The sequence below is a fragment of the Argiope bruennichi genome, chromosome 10 (genome assembly GCF_947563725.1).
Source record: "Argiope bruennichi chromosome 10, qqArgBrue1.1, whole genome shotgun sequence".
NCBI lineage: Eukaryota > Metazoa > Arthropoda > Arachnida > Araneae > Araneidae > Argiope > Argiope bruennichi.
The window spans coordinates 97611268-97634877 of record NC_079160.1 but is presented as its reverse complement, the minus strand read 5'-3'; the positions used below and the strand labels follow the sequence as shown (position 1 = coordinate 97634877).

The window sequence follows — 23610 nt, the reverse complement described above, 5'->3', positions numbered from 1 at the left end:
TATGAGGTTATTTATATCTATAATATAACCAGTATTACCGACGTTCCAGCTGATTGCCAAAAATGACTAGTAATAAATTAAATATTGCGAAACCATGGCTAACTGAACATATTTATGAAATATTAAATTCCAACAATTATCTCTAAGCTTAAATTGCAGTTTCAATTCATCATTTTTACATATTTTAAAGATGCGTTTAAATATATTTCCTTTATATATCACAGAAATATTCTATTTCTTCTTCTGAATATGTGCGGAAGTTCATAAGTAAATATATAAAGCAACATTTCAAATATTTAAAAGTTAAATAATTCATGCCTTACCAATTTATATCACGGATATTTATTGTTCAAATTCATTTTGACTAGACTATTCTGAATTATAAATTTAATTAAAAATATGATATAGCCGATTTGAATAATGATAAAAATAGTTATCTGACACATTTCTTATTGGTATTATTGCAGCTCATTGCACCTGAAGATCAGAAAAAGTACAAAAATTTCATTACATGCTATTTGCATTTTATTATTTGCAATGTTATTTCAAACGCTGTAGAATAAATTGCAGTAAATGTAAAAAAAAAAAAAAAATTAAATTGGTACAAATATACAGATGCAAAAAGTGATAAATTATCAATTGTGATAGACTATGATGTGGATTCATTAGCAAACTAAGCAATAATTTAACTAAGGAAATTGAATATGATTTGAAAAATAAACATACGAACTTCAAAATAATGTGAAATTCATCCTTTTTTCGAGGTCTGTATAGATGTTATACCGGCACTATTTTCTTTGCTTACCAGAAAGTGTCATTGCTGAATGACTAAGCTAGAATCTTCATTTGTTCAAACGGAACTAAGCCTACCTCTAATTGTTTAGCAGATCAGTTATTTAAATTATTAAATTAATATTTGTTAAGCTGATTATTAAGCAGACAAAAAGACTGGTTATTCTAAAAGTACATTTCCTCATTATTATTTATTTATCAATCCGTTATTTTATCATTCAGCATTTACACGCACACACAGGTACAGGGTTAAAGGTTTACCACCGAATATATAAACTCTAAAGCGATTCAATGTCCAAAATTCATTATAAACAAATTTTACAAAATAAAATCCAATAAAAATGTTTATTTATTTTGATGAAAAGTAGAAAACAGCCTTGATTTCTTTCCACAAATAATGCTTTTTCTTTCAGAAAGATTGTTATCGCTGAATTCCAGTGCATCATCTTCAAGGATTATTTACCGATTCTTGTGGGTCCTCGCATTTTAGAAGAATTTGGTATGACAGTAAAAAATGGTACAAATGGCATGCAATACGACTCTAGTGTCATACTTGCTATATGGAACGAGTTCGCAATTGGATCGTTTAGACTTCATAGCACAGTTCCCACAAAAATCGGTGCACTGCATCTTCGATTCAAGGATACTTTTTCGAATCCTGATCTGATTCGTCAAGGACATTTGTCGCAATTGTTAAAAGGTTCACAAAAAGTTCCATCCGAACAATTCGATCGATACGTAGTCACAGACCTTACAGACTTCTTATATCAGTAAGTATCACGTTCACGAATTCTTGATGAAGCTCAAAATTTCCGAATCTTTAAGAAGTTCAAAGTTACTATTATCTAAAAAAATTCGGAAAATTTTGCCAGTGTGTTAATAATTATTGTTTAAGTAAATTTGTATTTCATGTATGCACATGATTATAAATAAAAGAGACTAGACTTTCCAAACTTTTATCCGAAATCTGAGCAGAAATAGGACAAAAAGATATTGCGAAATTAAAAATTTATAAAATATATAAACAAACAATTGAAATAAGGGGGAAAAATTTAAATATGTTATCGCAAATTTCAGGTTATCATGTCAGAACATTATTTTTTAAGTCACGTGGTATCAATCCGACAGAAATCCGATTGAAACACATGAATTAATTGAATTAGTTTACTGCAGATTAAAAAGTGCATAGATTATGAAGTAATCTATACACTTTTATATTTCTGAAGCTGGTGTGAAAATCCTACTTCTGAGTTAATGATTGGTAAAAACACGCAGTTGAATATTTTTTCGAGGATTGGATTTCGAGTTTTCGAAGATTGGCACAATTTTGACGTGCTGTCCAAGTCGGAGAATCAGGTACATGGCGGGCATTCTCGCTAAGCTGTAACTTTTTGTAGGCGATAAGTCGCCAATTGTGACAACCTTCTTTATCTTTTTCTAATAACCTAAAGGCGAAAAATGGATGCCTCAAAAGTGATAAATCGCCAATTTTCTGCCTGTGCATTTTGAAATTTCAAACCCCTCAAACCAAAACAATATGTTTTCACATGATAATATGTAATCATGAAATAATGAACTTACACAATTTCAAAAACCCATAAAAATGTAAAATAAAATTATGGAAGGCTTTAATTTATAAAAAATTTGTATTTTAATTTTGTTTTTATTATTATTATTTTTTTTGATACTTTCATGTAAATACATAATTATGTTAGAGTTGTCTTGTACATTGTTTAAATAAGGTATAAACAATTCTTCAGAACTTTATTTTGTGAAAATTTTAATTTAAAGTGCTTTCTTAGACGAACCATTTATAAATTTAAAAAAAAATCAAGCGAGGATATTTAATTTAAATCTTTTCCTCTTTTTTGAGACAAAGAGTTGAAAATAATAGCGTTTCAAGTTAATTAAGGTATCCGGGGTTTATACATAAAAAGAAAGTCAGGATTTGCAATTTTATCTATTTTTTTTAATTAATCCATTTAATAATATTTAAATATGAAGAATTTAATAACGTTCAATTCTAAAAAAAGTATGGCATACATCTCTCATACGAGACAAAAATTGAACATTTCTTCGGACCAATCAGGGCTTACCTGGCTGTATCTTGGGTCTTAGTGGATGGATCGTGAAAGTTCTCGAACTTTCCAGTAGTATCCATTTAGTCGTCAAACTCGCCAAATTCATCGCCAAACCGCCAAATGCTCGCCAAATTTGTCGCCAAGCTCTCAGGTCATTGATGTGGCATCCGCTCAGCACAGATCTTACAACGGTCTTTCTTAAGGTGATACTAGCTGTGATGGGAAGCAAATTACAAGTTTGTAACAATATGTTTTTTCGGCTATACGATCACAAGGAAATACAACAATTGCAAAACGTAAAGAGCTAGATAGATTAAATTTGGTACGCATATTCAGCATTTAAAGTCTCGATCCGTATCATATTTAAAACCAAATCTGTCAATAGGTTGACGGTTTGTCTTCCTGTACTTTCACATGCATTTGGACAAGATATCTACAGAACCCAATGACAAATTAAATTTGCTCTATGAGGGAATTACAATTGCATTCCTATGTCAAATCTTGATTGCAAACAGTCGGGGAAAAGGCCTCAAAAGTACAACATGCTACTTTGACATTCTGATAATAATCGTCTTTATAAGTAATTAGCTGACAAAAAAGAAAGAAAAATTCGTCAAAGATCGCGCATTATATTCATGCCAAAGATCAATCTTGCGAAGCTGTTTTCCATCAGTGGCATGCAGTTAATATACCGGCGTTTGGAAAGTACATTTACATTTCAATAATTCTCGGAATAATGTAGACAGAGAGAGATAAAAATTGACATATATTCTCGAAATAACACGGGCTTTATTGAAACAAAAAAAAAGTGCAAAAAAAGGGGGGGTTGAAGATGATGATTGTTTGTCTAACGTATTGTGGACCTCCAAAGCCCATTTGCATTCCGAGGGTCTGTCAACTCCCAAACTGCAGAATTCGGGCTACAGAAAATTCTAGAACTGTAGTGGAAATCCCATTGCATGACGTTGGTTTTTGGTTGCCGTAAGTTACAAGTCTACAGCGATCGTCCGATCTCATTAGGGATGCTAAAAGACAACATTTGACAACAATTTTTCACCACGTCTACAGATATGCTGTGCTGTTCACAATATTGTATGTCATTAAAACTATTTTTGGCGAATGACTGTCGACATGTTGAGTATATGTTATAAGGAACATAGTCTTTGCTAAAAATCAGTTGTTATACTAATTATTGCTTTTGCTATCATAATATGATCTATCTATTGGTCATTTTCCACTTTTTTTTTTTTTTTTTTGGTTTCAATAAAACCCTATGTCGTTTCAATCATGTGTATCTTTATGTTTCAATCAATGTGTATTTTACATCTCTACCTACATTATTCCTAAATTATTGAATTTTCAAATGTCAAATGATGAACTTTTGAATCACTCTGTATTTATATTGTTTCTTTACTCTACTGCAAAACACGCAACTCTCATATGTGGGTCTCATATTTCTTATATGTCTTATTGTCTCTTATATCTCATTATGTTCTCTCTCTCTCAAATCTCCACAATTTTATGCAGGGAAAGCTGGATAACACTTTTATTAGAGAATACGAGAGAACGCTCTAGAGAGACCCCCTGGTTTTTCATATACAACTGCGACGATGAGGAAGTTATGGTTATTACACTTAATATGGACCGTTTCCACTATTTTATAGCAATAACTCTTCCATGTTATATAACACACCTAGGGATTGCAATATCGGACCAAAAGTTCAATAACGGTATTCGGTATTTTTTAGATTTAATACCGGGATACCGGTTTTAATACCGGTAGTAGAAATTTTAGAAAAAGAAAGGAAACATAGGTGTTTCTTTGTTTTATTTGCCAATTTTATTAGAGAGTGTAAATATCACAAAAAAGAATTTGTAAATTATAAATTATACAGTATATAAAGAATTAGAAGAAAGTAAAGGAACATCTTATTTATTTAAATCACAAAAAAGTGTAAATATCACTATTCAGTCTGGGGTACTATTACAAATTTTTGAAATGTGATTTTAAAAAACATAATGCATCCATTGTAGTGTCATTAAGTCTGGAACGTAATTTTGTGCAAAAATGACCAGCTGTCGAAAACGCTCTTTCGGCATCTACGCTAGTGGGTGGTACTGTTAGCAATGCGCGATATACTTTTTGCAAGTATTTACCTCTAAATCCCTCATCTTCAAATAAATCGATTTTTCGTCGGATGGTTTTGAATATATCTGATTTCTGCCTTGTATTTTGGTTTCTTGGATTTTTTTTTTTTTTTTTTTCATTTAGAATCTTTCCAACATAATGCCTCAGCAGTCAGTTTTATTGGAAGTAGAGCTGATATAGTTCTGGCTATTAAGTCGAATTTACTATCTGAAAATTAAATTTGTAGGTTTAAGTCGGTTATTGTCTTTTGGGTTGGATTTCTCTGTTTCAAAAATCGTTCCATTATTAGGAGTAAACTGTTCCAACGTGTTTTAGAATCTAACATATATTCTATTTTATTTTCAGTTAGTATATATTTTTGTAATATAGCATTTTTTGTACGGAAGCATTTAAATATCTTAACAATTTTTCGAACTTTATAAATTATAGGAAGCAATTCTTGATGGGTTAATATTTCATCCTCATTAGCAATATCTTCTTTAACAATTACATTGTCATTATCTTCATTGTCAATATCACTCTCACTCTCTTTAAAGTCGGAATCCGAAGTTTCTATATCCATACTATTTGGATTCTTCTGTCCTTTATTTTTTTGGTATAATACATCTATTACTCCTAATTGAATTCCATGAGCATAGCACAATTGCCGATTTGCCTCAATCAACTTTCCAACTTTTTTCATAAATGTTGTGCCATCATTCGTTATGGATACAATATTCTCTTTCAGGGATAATCCATGTTTCGCTTATTTAGATTTAAGCATTTCCACACATTTTTCGGCTGGCATACTTCCCGAGACATGTGTAAGTCCTCTATTCCAATTTTTTTTTTCTGAATGAATATTTATATTTGAATAGCGTCTATTTCTTACACTTGTCCATTCATCAAATGTAAGACTAAATTTTCCCCCATTTACTTTTAATTGTATTAGTTCGTGTTTCAAAGACTTGCGAACACCATTACTGTAGTTTATAGTAGTTCTTCTTATAGTGTTAATCGATGTTGGTAGATGTTTCAAACCTCTGGCGGATAATGATTTTCTTAATTCATTAGAAGTGTAAAACACTCGACATGGCAAACCATTTAATGCAGTCATTTTAATTATAATTTCATCCAAATTATCTTCTTTTTCAAAATAATCTAAAACCCCTGATGGCTTGGGTTTAGAAACTGTGGTTAAATTTAAACTCATCTCAATTAGATTCTTTCCTCTTTAACAAATTTGTATCATGTTTCGTTTTTAAATGTGTATGGAGTCCACTTGTACTTCCTCCGTTCACTTTAACAACTCTTGAACATTTTTTACACTGTGCCACCATATGCTTTTTATCATATAATTAATGAAACCAAACCGAAGTATTATCAACTGATTTTTTATGTTCTTTAAAATTATTCTTATTCATCATTATGGGTAATTATTTATGAATATATACATAATAAATCTGAAAAATATTTTGATCCCTAAAGTATGATATGCAAATACAATGTTAATAACAAATTCACCTATTTAAAAAATATCGAAATAGTACGCACTTTCTTCACAACTGCAACCTTGTTTTCAGAGATACGAATATCAGACTATGAATCCTGCGCGTGTGCAGTGTCGCTCGAAGCTGTAATAGGATAGCTTTGACCCGCCTCCTTCGATTTTATCACTGCTCTTGGTGGTGCGATGCCACTTTTTATTCACAGTCTAATTAATTTCGCCCGCTAGAGAGATATGAAACAAAAGCGCATACTATTCTACTATGTTGGCGATCCCTGAACAAATAGTGGACACAATTTTAAAAATTTCTGGTAAATACCGAAATACCGGTATTACAAAATTGTACAAATGGTTCAAAATACCGGTATTCGGTATCCCGGTATTGTAATCCCTAAGCTTATCCCATTTTATATGCTTCTAGAATGCCTGGAATGAAGTACGGACAGGACATAGTATCGATCAACATTCAAAGAGGAAGAGACCATGGTCTAGCCCCTTATGTAGATGTAGTGAAATTTTGTTCGGAAGGAACGGTCATTATCTCATCTTTTGATGATCTCCACGAACTTGGATTGATGTCGGAGTGTAATGCTGATCTGCTAAAACAAATATATGCGTAAGTTAGATTTTCCTTATTTGCATTAAAGTTATACCAAAACTTGGAATCAAAATATTCAAACTGAATTGTTTGAATTGTGACCTAACATAAACGATCGATTTAAAGTGGAAGCTCATTTAATTCCTTAAATGCTTTTTTACTATTCAACTAGGTGACATCTTTTGTTTCAGAAATATGCTGCCTTGCTAATTCATTTAAAAATGCATAGAATATATGAAGTTGTTATAAATGAGAGAATTGAATTATACGAAATTTTTGTATCGAATTATAGAGATTTTTATGGATTTAAACTCAGCTTATAAGTTTGTGAAGCGATAAATCAAAGCAGCGGGCATGAATGATCAAGGCGATGAAGGGGTTAAATAATTCATTTTGTGATAAATTTGAATTTTAAGAACATATAATTTACAAAATAGTCAAATAAATCTGCTCAAAAAATACACAAAGAACTTTATTGTTGCAATTAAAATATATCTTTGTTATACTTGTTTCACTGAATCTCTTTCATAAATGCATATTTGGTTTAAATAAATGTGAAACTGTTTCGAATAAGTTTAATTTTTTCATGTTCTAGCTCTGTGCAAGACATAGACATGTGGGTGGGAATGCAATTGGAAGAACTAATGCCCGGCTCTGTTACCGGTCCATCAGCTGCTTGCATTAACGTCAAGCAATTCTTTTTCAACCAGAAAGGAGACCGATTTTACTTTGATCTTGAAGGTCCAGAGGCTGAATTTACAGCAGGTAAGACTACTTTTTACGAAATATTGGTTTCACCTCTATTTTGCTGATTTTGGATTCCCATTCTTCCAGAACAATTTTTTTATTGAATTGATTATATGGTGTATGCCAACAACGGCGTAGCAGCGGAACAAGGTCCATTAACAATGATTACAATTTATAATTTAGAGGTGGAAAAATATTCCTTCTCTTAAAGACATAAAGACATGTTCTGTTATGATAGACATGAAAATGGACAAGTTAAAAAACAGCTTAATTGGCAAACAGCACCACTTGATCAAGGGAATACAAGTAGCACCACATAGCAAAGGGATACAAGCAGCACCACATTGTAAAGGGATACAAGCAGTACAACATGATGAAGGGATACAAGCAGCACCACTTGTAAGAGAATACAAGTAGCACCACATTGTAAAGGGATACAAGCAGTACAACATGATGAAGGGATACAAGCAGCACCACTTGTAAGAGAATACAAGTAGCACCACATTGTAAAGGGATACAAGCAGTACAACATGATGAAGGGATACAAGCAGCACCACTTGTAAGAGAATACAAGTAGCACCACATTGTAAAGGGATACAAGCAGTACAACATGATGAAGGGATACAAGCAGCACCACTTGTAAGAGAATACAAGTAGCACCACATTGTAAAGGGATACAAGCAGTACAACATGATGAAGGGATACAAGCAGCACCACTTGTAAGAGAATACAAGTAGCACCACATTGTAAAGGGATACAAGCAGTACAACATGATGAAGGGATACAAGCAGCACCACTTGTAAGAGAATACAAGTAGCACCACATTGTAAAGGGATACAAGCAGTACAACATGATGAAGGGATACAAGCAGCACCACTTGTAAGAGAATACAAGTAGCACCACATTGTAAAGGGATACAAGCAGTACAACATGATGAAGGGATACAAGCAGCACCACTTGTAAGAGAATACAAGTAGCACCACATTGTAAAGGGATACAAGCAGTACAACATGATGAAGGGATACAAGCAGCACCACTTGTAAGAGAATACAAGTAGCACCACATTGTAAAGGGATACAAGCAGTACAACATGATGAAGGGATACAAGCAGCACCACTTGTAAGAGAATACAAGTAGCACCACATTGTAAAGGGATACAAGCAGTACAACATGATGAAGGGATACAAGCAGCACCACTTGTAAGAGAATACAAGTAGCACCACATTGTAAAGGGATACAAGCAGTACAACATGATGAAGGGATACAAGCAGCACCACTTGTAAGAGAATACAAGTAGCACCACATTGTAAAGGGATACAAGCAGTACAACATGATGAAGGGATACAAGCAGCACCACTTGTAAGAGAATACAAGTAGCACCACATTGTAAAGGGATACAAGCAGTACAACATGATGAAGGGATACAAGCAGCACCATTTGTTAAACAGATGCAAGCAGCACCACATAGTAAAGGAAAACAAGCAGCATCTCTCTCTATATATAACGCTAACGTGCATGTCACGCTCTTATTATTTATTGATGAATGACGTCACCAAATATAAACTTTTACATACATAAATTATCATTATACTAACATTTCAGACTGGCTAAATGAACGTTTTAACAATCTGAACATAGTTCAATGCTTCGTTAATTGTTAGAACTGCAAAATATTATTAGAAATGTTCTGGAAGGGGCTGGTATTCTAGAAATAGGCATTTTTCGTGTATCAAGAAATAGGCATACAAAATTAATAAGCGTCAAAATTTACTTCACCTTCGCCAGATAGGTAATCACTATGAATTTCATATTAAACGTGTTTCAAAAATAATGTTTTCCATATTAAATGTATGAAAATTCAATATCTATGCGTACAAACTAGTCGCCAAAGGCGCCTAGTGATCTATATAACTGAGAATGTTTCGTAATTTATAACAATATTTATTTTCTTGTTTTTACTTTTAGCTCAGAGAAGTTCTCTGAAGCAGTGCTCTTTCCCTCGACTTTTATGTGACAACACGGATATCAATGAAATCACGAAGAATCCTTTTCTCCTTCCTGATAACGAGTAAGTATCATCGTAGTTGCCATTCGAAAGTCACAAATTTGACCTAAAAATTAGAATAGCATTAAAATGTGTTCATTTCTTTTAGAATGAACACATTTTAATGCTGAATAATGCTGAATGAATGAATAGAAGTGAGAAATTAATATTATTTGTTTTTCGAAGAAATCGAGGGCAAAAATGAACGAATTGTATCATAATAAATAAAAACTTTGAACCAATATTGTAATAATCGATTATAATATGCAATAAGATTTTAAAATCAGACAATATATTAATATTAATTATGACATGGTTTTGGCTGAGAAAAAGCGATTCATTCCTTCAGCTTTCACGTCATCTTATTTTTAATTAATTTTATTTTATGAATATGCCTAGATACAAGGTTCATTTCTCCAAATAGTATTTTAATAAAGTGCACCAACGCAACCGATAGGAACAATGATAGATTGATTTCAAAACGAAGGAAACAGGTTTCACAGAATCTGTAATTCAATTGGCAGGTACTATCGGGCCAAATTCTGAACAACTTCCCTTAAATGAAATTTTGTAAATTAATAGCTGATACATCCAGTGTTATTCCGAATGAAATTCTGTTCACGTTTTTTAACAAATAAAAATTTACTTACTTAATAATTTATATTAAATCTTTATTGTACTGCAATATTTGTTTGTAGAAATTTGAATTACTTAAAACAAATATTTATGGAAATTTGAAGTAATCTCATATCAAATTAGTTTGTGCATACAATAATTTTACTGTCAAACATGGTTCAATATCAATAAAACATGTAAAATATTTCGATCGTTAGCAGTTTTATTGTAAATAAAATATAAAATAATAATTTCCACCAAATAATTGTAATATCTTATATTTCCTAAAAAAATATTTGATTTGCTATACGGATTTTAAATTACTACCGGAAGCTAATTTTGCTCTGAAATTTATTGATAATATTTAAGGAATTATACTAAATTTAGTTAATCCTTCTGAGTGGTAATCCAGATATATTTGAGTGGAAAACATAGAATATGAAAGTCGGATTCAAGGTTGAATTTCAATTTCATCTTAAAATGAAGTTGTCTATCTTAAAATAGTTCTAAATGACGAAAATAAATAAATAAATAAAATAAACCTTCGAAATTATTTTGAAATTAAGTGAAAATTCTATCAATTAAGTAAAATAAATTTTATTTTGATGTCTGTATTTTCCATGTTTTGGGCATTTTAAACTCAGTTTACTATACAAATGTAAAGCTCAAATATATTGCTTAGCTTCATAATACTATGAAAGCTGAGTGGAAATATAATATTTAATTAATAGTAAATTAATATTTAATTAATTGTGTGAACATTCAACATGTTGAATTATAAGAACATGAGCTGTTAACCAAACCGCGCTTTCTGGTTTAGTGGGCAATATAATAAGAAAATTTGTTCCATATGTTATATTTCTATACAAAACAAAAATCTGCGTTTTTTAGTTTTATTTTTATATATCTCTTTAGAATCATGAAATTTGATATATGCTAATAATCTTTCTTATAGTGTGAGTGTGCACGTTTGTGTGTACATTAATTATTTAAAGAACGTTTACGAAGTACTTTCGGGTTTAAAAATCTATAAAAATATATGTTGCGCTGCATCAGTACCTAGCTTCATATGTAACTCAAGAAATATTAAACTCGATCTTGCCATATTCACTTATTCTAATAATGCAATTAGAAACTTGTACATTTATCAAAATATAGAGAAATAGCCCAAATTTTCTTACTAGAAAATGCTTTATAAAATTCAATTCATTTTCAATTTTATATTTTTATAATTACTTATTTTTTATATTCATTGATCGAGTGAAACAAATGTGTGAATACTTCATTTACTGGATTGGTAATTTCATCTGCATTAACTGCATACATCTTCGTTTTAGGAATTCTGCGAGATCCTGCAGTGAAATTCCCAAAGTTGATCTCACACCATGGAAGGACAATGAAAACAATGCCAATACATCTTAATTTATATTACACTAAACTATCTGGATATCTTTACATATATAATATCATTTCAATGTTTGAAAAAAAAAAATTGTAAAATTATTTAAACAATCAATGAAATTTTATCCTGTATAGTTATTTTTTTATTATATTACAAAGATTAACGCTGTATAAAAAGTGGTTTTAATAAAAATTTCATCAGCAATATGTTTAATGAATGGAAGTAAATTTACAGAATAGGAAATTACAAGCACAAACAAAACAATGCACAGATTTTTCAAAATTACACCTGAAGGTAAATCAGAATGATCTCACCCAAAACCTTTTTGTACTCTCTGGGAAAGAAGAACGCATTGCATGGCATTGGTGTTTAATAGTTACGAAATATTCACCTCTGGCAGGAATTTAAAATTTTTATTGAATTCATCGTGTTATTTTTGGCGAGAATTCTGATGATTCATTTCTGGTATGCGGATAATAGTATCCAAAAATCGAATTTTTGGATACTATTTATTTCCAATTAATTGAAAATAATATTTTCCCAATTAATTCAAACCAAAATTTGGCACAAAACTACACTTGCAGTCACAAAATCTCAACCATGATTGAGAATGGGAAATCTCCACAATTGAGATTGGGAAATAAACTAAATAAAGCGGTGTAACTAATTAAAATAAACTAAGGAATTGCGGTGTAGCTATCAGTGATGAATACGAAGCTTCTATAAAATGCGGTTTATTTCTATGAGAAGGAGCATGGAGTCATCCCGCTACCAACGGTAACCATCGCGATCCGAGTTCTAACCCGTTCTGGCGTTTCACGACCAGCGGAGTTACAAAAAAGGAGCAACCCTAGAATGGGCGCTTGCCAACTTGGCGCGTTGGTAGCAAAGTACTGAACACAAAGATTCGTCAAAATCTCGAGTTCGAATTTTTTGACGATTACTATTCTTTCTTTATAGTATGTTTATTAGAAAGTAAAAAATAGTGCCGTATTTTTAACAATTTACTTGACCATAGATGTTTGAAAAATGAAACGTATCAATTGCATATTACCAGTTAAAAGAATAGCGTGAGTTTAGAAGGTGTTGCAAGAGGTCCGTCCCATTTTTTACCGAAAGAATGTAGGAAAAGAGGGTGGAATTGATACTGGATTTGCAGATATCAGATATAAGTTCCTAAATTAAAAAAGAGGATGTGCCTCTAATTTAAAATTGGCATAACTTATTTAATAAGAATTGGACGTTTTCAGAAAACAATATATATATTATTCAAACCTTTCCGAGTATATTGAATATCAGAAGTTTATAAACGATTCCATTAATCGATATTTGCTGGTAGTATTAATCAATTCATGAATGTGATCAAATATTGAATATATATTTATCAGACATTAATCAGAAAGATATTATTATTATGATATTATTTTTTTACATGCAAAGAAATATACTGATATTAAGTTTTTGCAGAAGCTTTTACTTGAGGTGTTGGAAACGAAATGGCATTTACACACAAAGAAACTGACAATTTGGAACAAATTACTTGAAAAAAAAGTCTTAAACGGTACTACAATGTTATAGACTCGAATCTATTAGAAATGTTAATGTACACGTAAGCAGAACAAGTGAAAGGTTATTAAAATAAGGTGGCACATGTTAAATATTATTTTTATCAAAGAAATTTTTGTATTATTTTGATGATAAAAATACTTTGTTGAGGGAATCATGAGAATAATTTTTTTCATAAGAAATTTAATTGAAGCTAAGTACAATAAATAATATATACCTAATTACCACAGGTCAATAGAATTCACTGCTATATCTGAAAATTGTCTGTTATTGGAAATATTCTTTTTTCCCTTTGAGATACAAACTTCCACTTTCTTGCAAGATAAAAAAAGGTTTATTTTAATTTCTAAGCTTCAATTTTATTGGCCTATATTTTAATAGGACAAGTAACTATATCAAAATATCTTGACACTAGTTATCTGTTTTGTACAACACAACAGATAGCTGTACAAAGGTTTATATGTAGCCATAAGGAGTACAAGAATTGATGTACAGTCTAGATGTTGAGAGACATAATATATATGCATATAAATAATCGGACAGCTCATGCTTTTGTGACCACTTGCGTTTAAAGATTTTGCCAAGAGAGAGAGAGGTTGAGAATTATTTTTAAGGAAACTTTTAATTAGAAAATAAATGTGAGGTGCATTGGGTATACGGAGAATAAGTACAACAGATTCAATAGCAAATATTGACGATTTATTCAACACGAACATACCAATAACAAAATACAAACTAAGCGCACATAAGAACAGCACTTGCTACCAACACAAGCACACAAGCAGCAAACCGGTAATAAACAACAGTAACAATACCGAGAGAACTCGCGGGAAGGAAACTTCGCACGACTGCTTTCACCTCACGAATCGTCTGCTCATAATTGACTACTCGCTTGAACTGAGCTCAACGGTCAACTCTCTCACAAAAATCACCACAACTCTTCTTAATGGAAGTATCATCAAGATTCCGGCTATTTTCGGAATGTTCGATTTTGTCACCAAATTCTTCGCCAGGTTACTAAAATGATTGCCAAGATCGGGGGAGTCATTGATCAGGTATCCATTCATTAATTATTATTATTATTATTAATCATGATTACTATTATCCACATGTATTGGTAATGAGTCAAATGGAATAGGCAGAAGACAGACAAAAAAAATTGAAACAAAAAGCTGATATAAAATAATCTACTATTGTAAAAGAATATAATATGGGAGGCATCGACCATTATTTTGCATATTACCGGTATGCAGTAATTACAAAAAATGACCGACACGAGCATTAAATTATTTTGTAGATTTAGTAATTGTCAATTGCTTGATATACTATAAAATGGTGGCAAAGCGACAGGCTGAGCTGTCAGGAATAAAACCAAAAATGTTATGACCTTATTGCAATTTCAAATGCATAGAATTCGGTCCCTGTTGAAATATGAGGGAATTCTCATCATCAGCAAGAAAGGAAACCAAGAACAAGTAAAAAATCATTTTTCAATGAAAACAAATTAATACAAGAGGGGTCATCAAATGATGGAAATGCAACTACAAGCAACTACTTCATTATCACCATCTGGTGAAAATATCTATAAAAGAGCAAGGAAAATTGTCCCTTCCCAATTAAAAAGAAATAAGTCTAGATATGTCAAGCATCTACAACATTACATGGACGATAAGTATATATCAAAATGCAGGTATCCAGGATGTAACTCTAGGTGAAGAGTCAAGTGCTCAAAATGCAGTATCTACTTACGTAATATTTTTTTAAAAATGAAATTTCATTTAAATAAGGTTTAATAGATTATTAATGTAATAAGTTTTGTATTTTTTTTTCATTTATAAGACCTTAGAATAAGAAAAGTATCATTATTAAGTAACCAGGAAAATTAAATATTTTTTTTGTTGTTGTTGTTGAGGATGCTTTAACTAGCTTAAGACTTGAGGTACACACATGTGTACCTTAAAATTATGAGACTTAAAATTGTTTGATTACCAAATATTTATTTCCACAAACTATTGAGATGTAACAAAGATAAAAGATTATCAAATCAAATTTTTAAACAGCCAGGACTGAAAAAGTTAATATGGATTTGAAGTGATTTTTTTTTTTTAATTTTAACAAAATGGTTTAATTTTAGTAAAATGTTAGCATTTTTCTAAGATAATTCAGAAAATATTACGAGACAAAAATAATATTATATCATCTTTAAATTCCTAAAATCTTTTTTTATAAATTTTTATTAAATCAAATTATTTTACAACAATTTATTTCACTCTTGAAATAAAACTCAAATTGTTTCTATCATTGCTAAAAACATTTTATCCTGGCTTTTCTTCCAATTATTGATGACCAAGATATTAAACTTCATATTCAACTTATCTTTTTCATTGTTGAGTAAGTTTTACTACAAGACGTGGTTTTAATAAAGAGCTGTGAAATTTTATTGCAGTTAAGATTAAGGTTTATCTCCAAATCCAAGCGATGGTCTTAAATTATATCAATTTTTAAGCATTGCTGTCTTTCCAACGATAAAATTGAATGTATAAAGCTATAGACAGAAAATTATGAATTATTGAAATTTGAAAACTTTGACGGAGAAAACCATTCAAATTAATTTACTCAAACTAATTAATCTTTGCCTTTATTTATAATAAAGGCGTGTTTGTTTGTTTGTTTGTTTGTTTGTGTGTGTGTGTGTGTGTGTGTGTGTGTGTGTGTGTGTGTGTGTGTGTGTGTGTGTGTGTTTGTGTGTGTGTGTGTGTGTGTGTGTGTGTGTGTGTGTGTGTGTGTGTGTGTGTGTGTGTGTGTGTGTGTGCGCGCGCGTGTGTGTGTGTGTGTGCGTGCGTGCGTGCGTGTGTAAAGTTCAAGATAATCAATTTCGTTGTAATATATTAAATAATTTTTTTATTAATTAAATGCATAAAAATATGAATAAAAGGCCATCCAAGCCGGAACTGCTTGCTAATATCTAATAAAACACCTCTCTTCACAATTGGTTCAGCTCTTACGATCATAGAAAATCCATAAGTTTTCTTTGTTTCAAAAATTTTTAGAAGAATGTTCGTAAGAATAATAAGTATCCATATATCCATAATAGAAAACTTTATGAGTATGTGTGTGTGCGTGTGTGTGTGTGTTTGTGTGTGTGCGAGTGAGTGAGTGTAAAGTTCAAGATAATCAATTTTGTTGCAATATATTAAACATTTTTTTATTAATTAAAGGCATAAAAATATTTAATACCAGCCGAACCGGAAGTGCTTGCTAATATCTAACAAAACACTTTTCTTCGTAATTTGTTCAACTCTTATGATCGTAAAAAATCCATAAGCTTTCTTTGTTTCGAAAATTCTTAGAAGAATGTTCGTAAGAATAATCAGTATCCATGTATCCATAATAGAAAACATCATAATCAACAGCTTGTAGATACATCTTCCATAGTGATGCTTTCCTTCCAAGGAGTTAAATCAATTTTCGGAATTTCTTTGCACGATACGTCAGGATTACTAGAAAAAAAACATATAAAAATATCAGTAGAAAATAAAGTAATCTCACCTGTAACATAGGAATTGGGTTCTTTGAATAAATATCAGGTTTACAGGTTGCATATAAAAGGTTTTCCAAAGATTCAAATTTGCACATTCGTGCAGTAAAGTGTTGGCAACCCTATTTAAAAAAATCATTTGACAGCTGATAGTTTAGGATTAATAAAAAAGGAGCATCGCAACATTTTTTTATTGTTGAACAATATATCAAAAATAATGAGAGTCTGGCAGCCAGAATTGGCCCTTACGTAGTGTGATTTAACACCATTGGCTTGGTTTGTTTAGTTATATTAACGTCCCGTTTGAAGCAACACTTGGGCTATTTTGAGACGGACCTCGTCATTTTGAACCGCGGTCAGATGACAAGGACGACACCTGAGCTGGCACTCCCCTCTCCACACCACACCAGCGGGAGGACGTTTGGTTAGGACGAATTTAACGTGCAACAGACCCCCTTACACGACGGTTCTTCGGTGAAATCGGGTCTCGAACCGGAAACCCTCCAGTTCCGAAGACGAGACCTTACAACCAGGCCACCGCTGCCTTTTAACAGTATTGGATTTCCATTTATGGGGTTGTTTGAAGTTGAAGATCTATGCCAGCAAGCTCACAAGTACGCGTGCCTTGAAGGAGGAAATTCGAAGCTACATCAACGAAATTCAAAAACATTTATGCAAAGTGATAATGGAAAATTTCAAGAAACAAGTGCGATTATGCCAGCGAAGCCATGTAGGCCATTTGTTCTATGTATTATTCTATTCATAATGCTATCCCGTGTACTTTACGATTCAATAAAAATATAACAATTTAAAGAAAAAGACACTGTGTTTTTTATTAAATCAAAATTACGCGTTAAGACGTTGGACATATAACGCTCCATTCTTGCTAACCCTAAACTTTCAGCTGAGAAATGGCTTATTTTAACAGGGTTGCCAACACTTTGCAACACGAATGGGACAAATTTAAACCTTGTGTTAATTTTTGGGACACCCTTTACTAATTCCTTGCGTTTTAACAGCTATAAAAAAATTTATAACATTCACTATATTGTCTTTGGTCAAAATTAATTATTATAAATTGATAACAATGTCAGTAATAAAAAAAAACTGGAAAAAAATAACAATTCTTCCATTTATTTCGGAGGAGTGCGATATCAAGATGACATCAACTTTAGTTATTGGTTAAAAATGAATGGAATGCAAATCAAAGATACATTAAACGATTTTTTTATTTGTAAGTTGAATGATTTTCATGTAAATATGTAATACGCCAAGATGACGTCAACCTTACATTTTTAGTAAATGATTATTTATAATCAACTGCCCTAAATCTTATTATTTTAATACTTTTATCAACTTGTTTTCCATTCTATTTGTTCGATGCAAATTTTTCTGTCGATTTTAAACTAACTTCTCAATGAACTGGAGACTCGAAACTTCAAGAATAGTTCAGAAGTGGATGGCAATTCAATAATAATTCGTTTTCTTGTCTATTCTGTTCAAATTTTGTCACAGGATTTAGATCATCGGGAAATTAATTTAAAATCGATGTCAGGAATTCACATACAAAAGACCAAAAAAGCAGAAATTAATAATTTAAATAAAAAATAATATACCTCATTTTTAAATAAGACTAAGAAGTATAAAATAACTTCTCTTTGTGGTTAGATAAGGTATCTGTATGGGTTTATGAATCTGTGTGGGGCAAAAAGAAATTGTTTTACACTGTTACATTTTATTACGTTTTAAAAAAGTGCTATATTAAAAAAAATATTTCAATAAATCCTCACAATTCTGCCAATAGGGTCAGTATTAGCATATATATATATATATATAAAATGTTGGAATATCTGAGTTTCTCAGACAAAGACAAGAAAAACTCACTATTCCCCCCTAAAAATCTCAACAATAGCTTATTATGGAGTTGATAAACAAAAGAGGACACTGCTTAGCTAATAGTTACGAAACAAATGTATCTTCGGTCAGCTTTGAGATTTTTCAGAAAAACATCATGTCAGCTAAACTTTTGTGGGAAGTCAAAAAACAAGCAGTAAATGTTTTCAACCAATCATATTTAACGATAAGAGTAGGAAATCGAGCAGTAATAACCAGGCACCTCGGGCGCCCATCGTATCTTCATTTAATGGGAGTTTGGGGGCTTTCAGTATTGATAGAGTTAAATGGCATACTTTTATTAATTAAAATGCAGAAAATATATCGATAATTTAAGGAAGGTCAAAAATCATTAAATTGTGAAACTCTGAGCGTATTTATTTATATTAAAATTAATTGAATTACATTCATAATATATATATATTAATTTTTAATGACTATTCAGAAATATTTTTTTCATATAATATTCGCTTTCTCAGCTTAATCATAAAAATATACTCTTTAAATTTATTTTCATGAAGTATGATTTCTCTAGAAGACCGGTATGAAACAAACCCCACACCCTCCATGCACATTACCGTTTGCTGTCCTTAAACGTGAAAATAAAATTTTCGTTTTGTTTACGAATGGAAAGGAATGTAATTCTTAAATAGGCAGAATTAAAATGGCTCATCTGCATGGGTATTCAGTAATCTCTCATTCATATTTTTTTATTTTCAATTTCAATTGATGCCAAGAACAATATATCATCAGCTAGATCTGACATAATTGTTGCAGTCTCTTCATCTCGTTCTAGTTTCGGAAGTTATGTCTAATAGAATATATATGTCTTTCTGTCCTTTCTCCTATTTGACTTTCCTTTTTTTCTCAAGAAGGAAATTTAGAAAGTTTGAAAACCGCCAGTGAATATTTTATTTTCATCTAGGCACTTTAACAATGTATAAATGTTTATTTACTACATAATGGCAAACTTCTATTATTTGGATAACAAATTAGTTAAGTTGTCTTACTTCGTAAAAAAAATTTTTTGTAAATTATCCTTCTGATATTATTAAATATTTTTGTCTCCACTTAAAGAAATATCTTCATAAAACTAACATGTATCTTACAAATTAATTTATTAACATTAATATCAACAGCGGAGCAACATTTTCGAACATTTGTTATTCTGAGCCAAAAAGTTGGATATCTTCTAATACTCTAATGTTCCACCTTCCTATTATATCCAATGCATAATATCGACAATAGCAATATCATCACATTTAATGCAAATACACATTTAACAAGGAGTTTCTACCAGGAGATATCCTAGATATGGAAAAGAAAAGCTATTGTTATAAAGGCTGGTTCTTGCTTTCCTGGTGGGCATAGTAATAGTGTCGAATAAAATTACCTTTACACCAATGATAAGGTGTGAATCCTATAACAGGAGATATTTCCTAAGCTGTGATAGCCATAGAATTCGACCGTAGTTACCACCTTATTGATAATCGACAATGATCGTTCAATTTAATACCCATGCCTTCAGTCCAGGCAAGAATAACTTAAAAAGGGAGATCGAAGAAATGAAATTACCACCACACCAATGATAAAGTGTGAATCCTACATCAGGAGATATTTCCTAAGCTGTGATAGCCATAGAATTCGACCGTAGTTAAAACCTTATTGATAATCGACAATGATCGTTCAATTTAATTCCCATGCCTTCAGTCAGGCCAAGAATAACTTAACAAGGGAGATCGAAGAAATGGCATTACCATCACACCAATGATAAAGTGTGAATCCTACATCAGGAGATATTTCCTAATATGTGATAGCAATAGAATTCGACCGTAGTTACCACCTTATTCATAATCGACAATGATCGTTCAATTTAATACCCATACCTTCGGTCTGGGCCAGAATAACTTAACAAGGGAGATCGAATAAATGAAATTACCATCACACCAATGATAAGGCGAGAATCCTACATCAGGAGATATTTCCTAAGCTGTGCTAGCCATAGAATTCGACCGTAGTTACCACCTTATTGATAATCGACAATGATCGTTCAATTTAATTCCCATGCCATCAATCTGGGCAAGAAAAACTTAACAAGGGAGATCGAAGAAATGCAATTACCATCACACCAATGGCAGGGCGTACATGCTATAGGAGGGGATATATCGTGAGCTGTGATAGAATAGAATTCGACGTTAGTTCCCGCCTTATTGATGGCCTGCAATGGTCGTTTAATACCTCAGTCTTCAGATTGGACAGGAATTATTCAACAAGGGAGATCGAAGAAAAGAGTATATGTGATGGACCAGTAAATTAGAGAGAATAATTTCTTATTCGAAAAGTTTGTATAAATATTGATATTAATAATTTGCCTTAAACATTTTGATTAAAAATGTTCAAAATGATTATGATAACATTTCGCGTTACCGAACTTTCATTTATATCATGCTTCTACATTGAATATCCGAAAGTTTTTAAGTGCATAAAAGCAGTAGTATGTTTTGTTTATTGAAGCAGTGCTTCAATAAACAAAGGTTTTCTCAGTTCTTATCGACTTTCATGTTTCAATTTCTCTTTCCTCCAAAACATTATCATGATTTTTTGTAGCTACAAATTAACATCAGAACGTGTTTTACATTGTTCCTTCAGAACATTTGACTAAAGCCCATTCCCATAATCCATTACCATAACGAATATGGTCCTAATTCTGTCATCTGACCCCTTGTAGAACCATTTTCGCCTGTGGACGTTGGTCGGGAGCTTCACGCAAACTATCGGTAAGATGAACAGACTTCAAAGAGCCCAAATAACCACAAATGAGGGAAAAGAGGGGAAACTGTGCCTGACTTAAGGCATCCGCAGGCCTTGGGAACAGGGCTTAACTTTAAAAAAGCACATAATTAGATGCTACATGAAATTCGAGGCAATGTTTGTAATATGACAACGACGACAGGTGAATTTATTCTATTAAGATTTTAAAATAATAGAATTTATTTATGTGATATGTATCAAACTTTTTTCTAGAATATTTAACTACCAATCGATCTTTGGACCGATGTAAATAATGACTGATTATAGTGAGAAATGTTCTGTTTATTGTATACCAGCTGTGCCATTTTCTCGTCCATACTGATGGCGGACGTTTACGATAAGCCTAGATAGTACCGCAAGTTGCTCAGTATAGGCCAATATTATGTGATACTGTATTATATTATTCAATATTGAGCAATATAAATACAATATTGCGAATATTATTTGATATCATATAATATTATGCAACATTTGCTTGCTACTGCATATATGGAATAAAAGGGTCGGCGTGTGTGTGTGTGTGTGTGTGTGTGTGTGTGTGTGTGTGTGTGTGTGTGTGTGTGTGTGTGTGTGTGTGTGTGTGTGTGTGTGTGTGTGTGTGTGTGTGTGCGTATTTAAATTAACACCCCGCTTTCTTTCTATAGAATCATAACTTTCGAAATCATTATGTTTAGACGACTTACCTGTCGGAGGGAAGAAGAAATGGATGTCTTGTGATGTGTTCAATATCAGTGTTGTCACATAAAACCCGAGAAATGAAACATTGTTTAAGAGCACTTCTTTGATCTGAAAATAGAAATATAGACAAAAACTCTCTTTCATCTTTTTATGCAAGCAAACATTCTAGAATTAATTAATTTATTATCAATTATGAAAGTAAAATTTTTGTGAAATCTGCCATTTCTTAAGTTATACGTCAGATCTATTGACTGGAAATCCTTTAGATATTTTTTTTTCTAAATGTTTACTTTCTTGTATACATAGTATAAAGAAAGTATAATAAATATCAAAAAACACGAACTCAAAATTTGTAGGAATTTTCACGTTTTAGACCACCCTGAGTTCGAAAAACACATTTTTGGAAATTGTCCATCTGTCTGTCTGCTACAGAGACTCAAAAATCGCTTTGAGCTAGACGGATGAAATTTTGTATACAATCTTTAAGTCAACCATCTAACTCTCCGACCCGCCACGAAGGCACACGGATTTAAACCATAAAAAACTGAATGACCGGACCACCGCAACAGCAACATTGGCGGGAACTGTGGTTGAGTCCTAAGGGCCGTCACCGGCCACGGTACAACCCTCCCCGAAGGAAGTACGTCTCGTCATCGATGGGAGGAGTCAGATCTCCCACCTATTAGTGTACCCTCCAGGGTGGCGAGATACAACGAACATGCCGGAAGCATCTCATCCTCATTTCGAGGTAAGCCCCCGGGGGTGTATACAATCTTTAAACCGAATTTGCATATTTCTATCAAATTTTGGGTAATATCTATTCGGTGGAAGTCCGGCTATTCGAATGTAAGTTAACAGAATCGTTACAAAACGAAGAGAGCTAGATAGAAAAATATTCGGTACATAGATTTAACGTCTATAGTGCAGACATTTGACAAACTATGTGCCAAACGGATTGACTCTCCAAAACGGAAAGTCCAAAAATGGATTGTTTCTCTGTCGATCTGTACTTTCAGAAGTATATAAACACAATAATTCAAAAATGGAGTGACTTAAATGTATCAAATTTGTTAAGGGATTTTGTGATTACAGATGCAATCTATTGAAAAAAACATGTCTATATCACAAATTCGATTTTTGGATACTATTAACGTAGAATAGGGATTAATCGCCAAATAACTCGCCAAAGGTGACGCATTAAATTCATAAA

General features: G+C 32.0%; 2 protein-coding genes across 2 annotated transcripts in view; one reads left to right on the top strand and one right to left on the bottom strand.

Annotated features, from left to right (window-relative positions):
• The window catches only part of LOC129988940 (peroxidase-like), a 46757-nt gene extending 34804 nt beyond the window's left edge, over window positions 1-11953 (top strand). The window contains exons 9-13 of the mRNA XM_056097225.1: window positions 1206-1562; window positions 6930-7124; window positions 7702-7871; window positions 9819-9921; window positions 11850-11953. Of these exons, the coding sequence (XP_055953200.1) occupies window positions 1206-1562; window positions 6930-7124; window positions 7702-7871; window positions 9819-9921; window positions 11850-11934 (910 nt within the window). The 3' untranslated portion in view covers window positions 11935-11953. The remainder of the gene's footprint in view (window positions 1-1205; window positions 1563-6929; window positions 7125-7701; window positions 7872-9818; window positions 9922-11849) is intronic.
• Window positions 11954-16709: 4756 nt separating this feature from the next.
• The window catches only part of LOC129988706 (peroxidase-like), a 54969-nt gene continuing 48068 nt past the window's right edge, over window positions 16710-23610 (bottom strand). The window contains exons 13-14 of the mRNA XM_056096977.1: window positions 22406-22508; window positions 16710-16980 (exon numbers count right to left, since the gene is read on the bottom strand). Coding sequence (XP_055952952.1) covers window positions 16887-16980; window positions 22406-22508 — 197 coding nt within the window. The 3' untranslated portion in view covers window positions 16710-16886. The remainder of the gene's footprint in view (window positions 16981-22405; window positions 22509-23610) is intronic.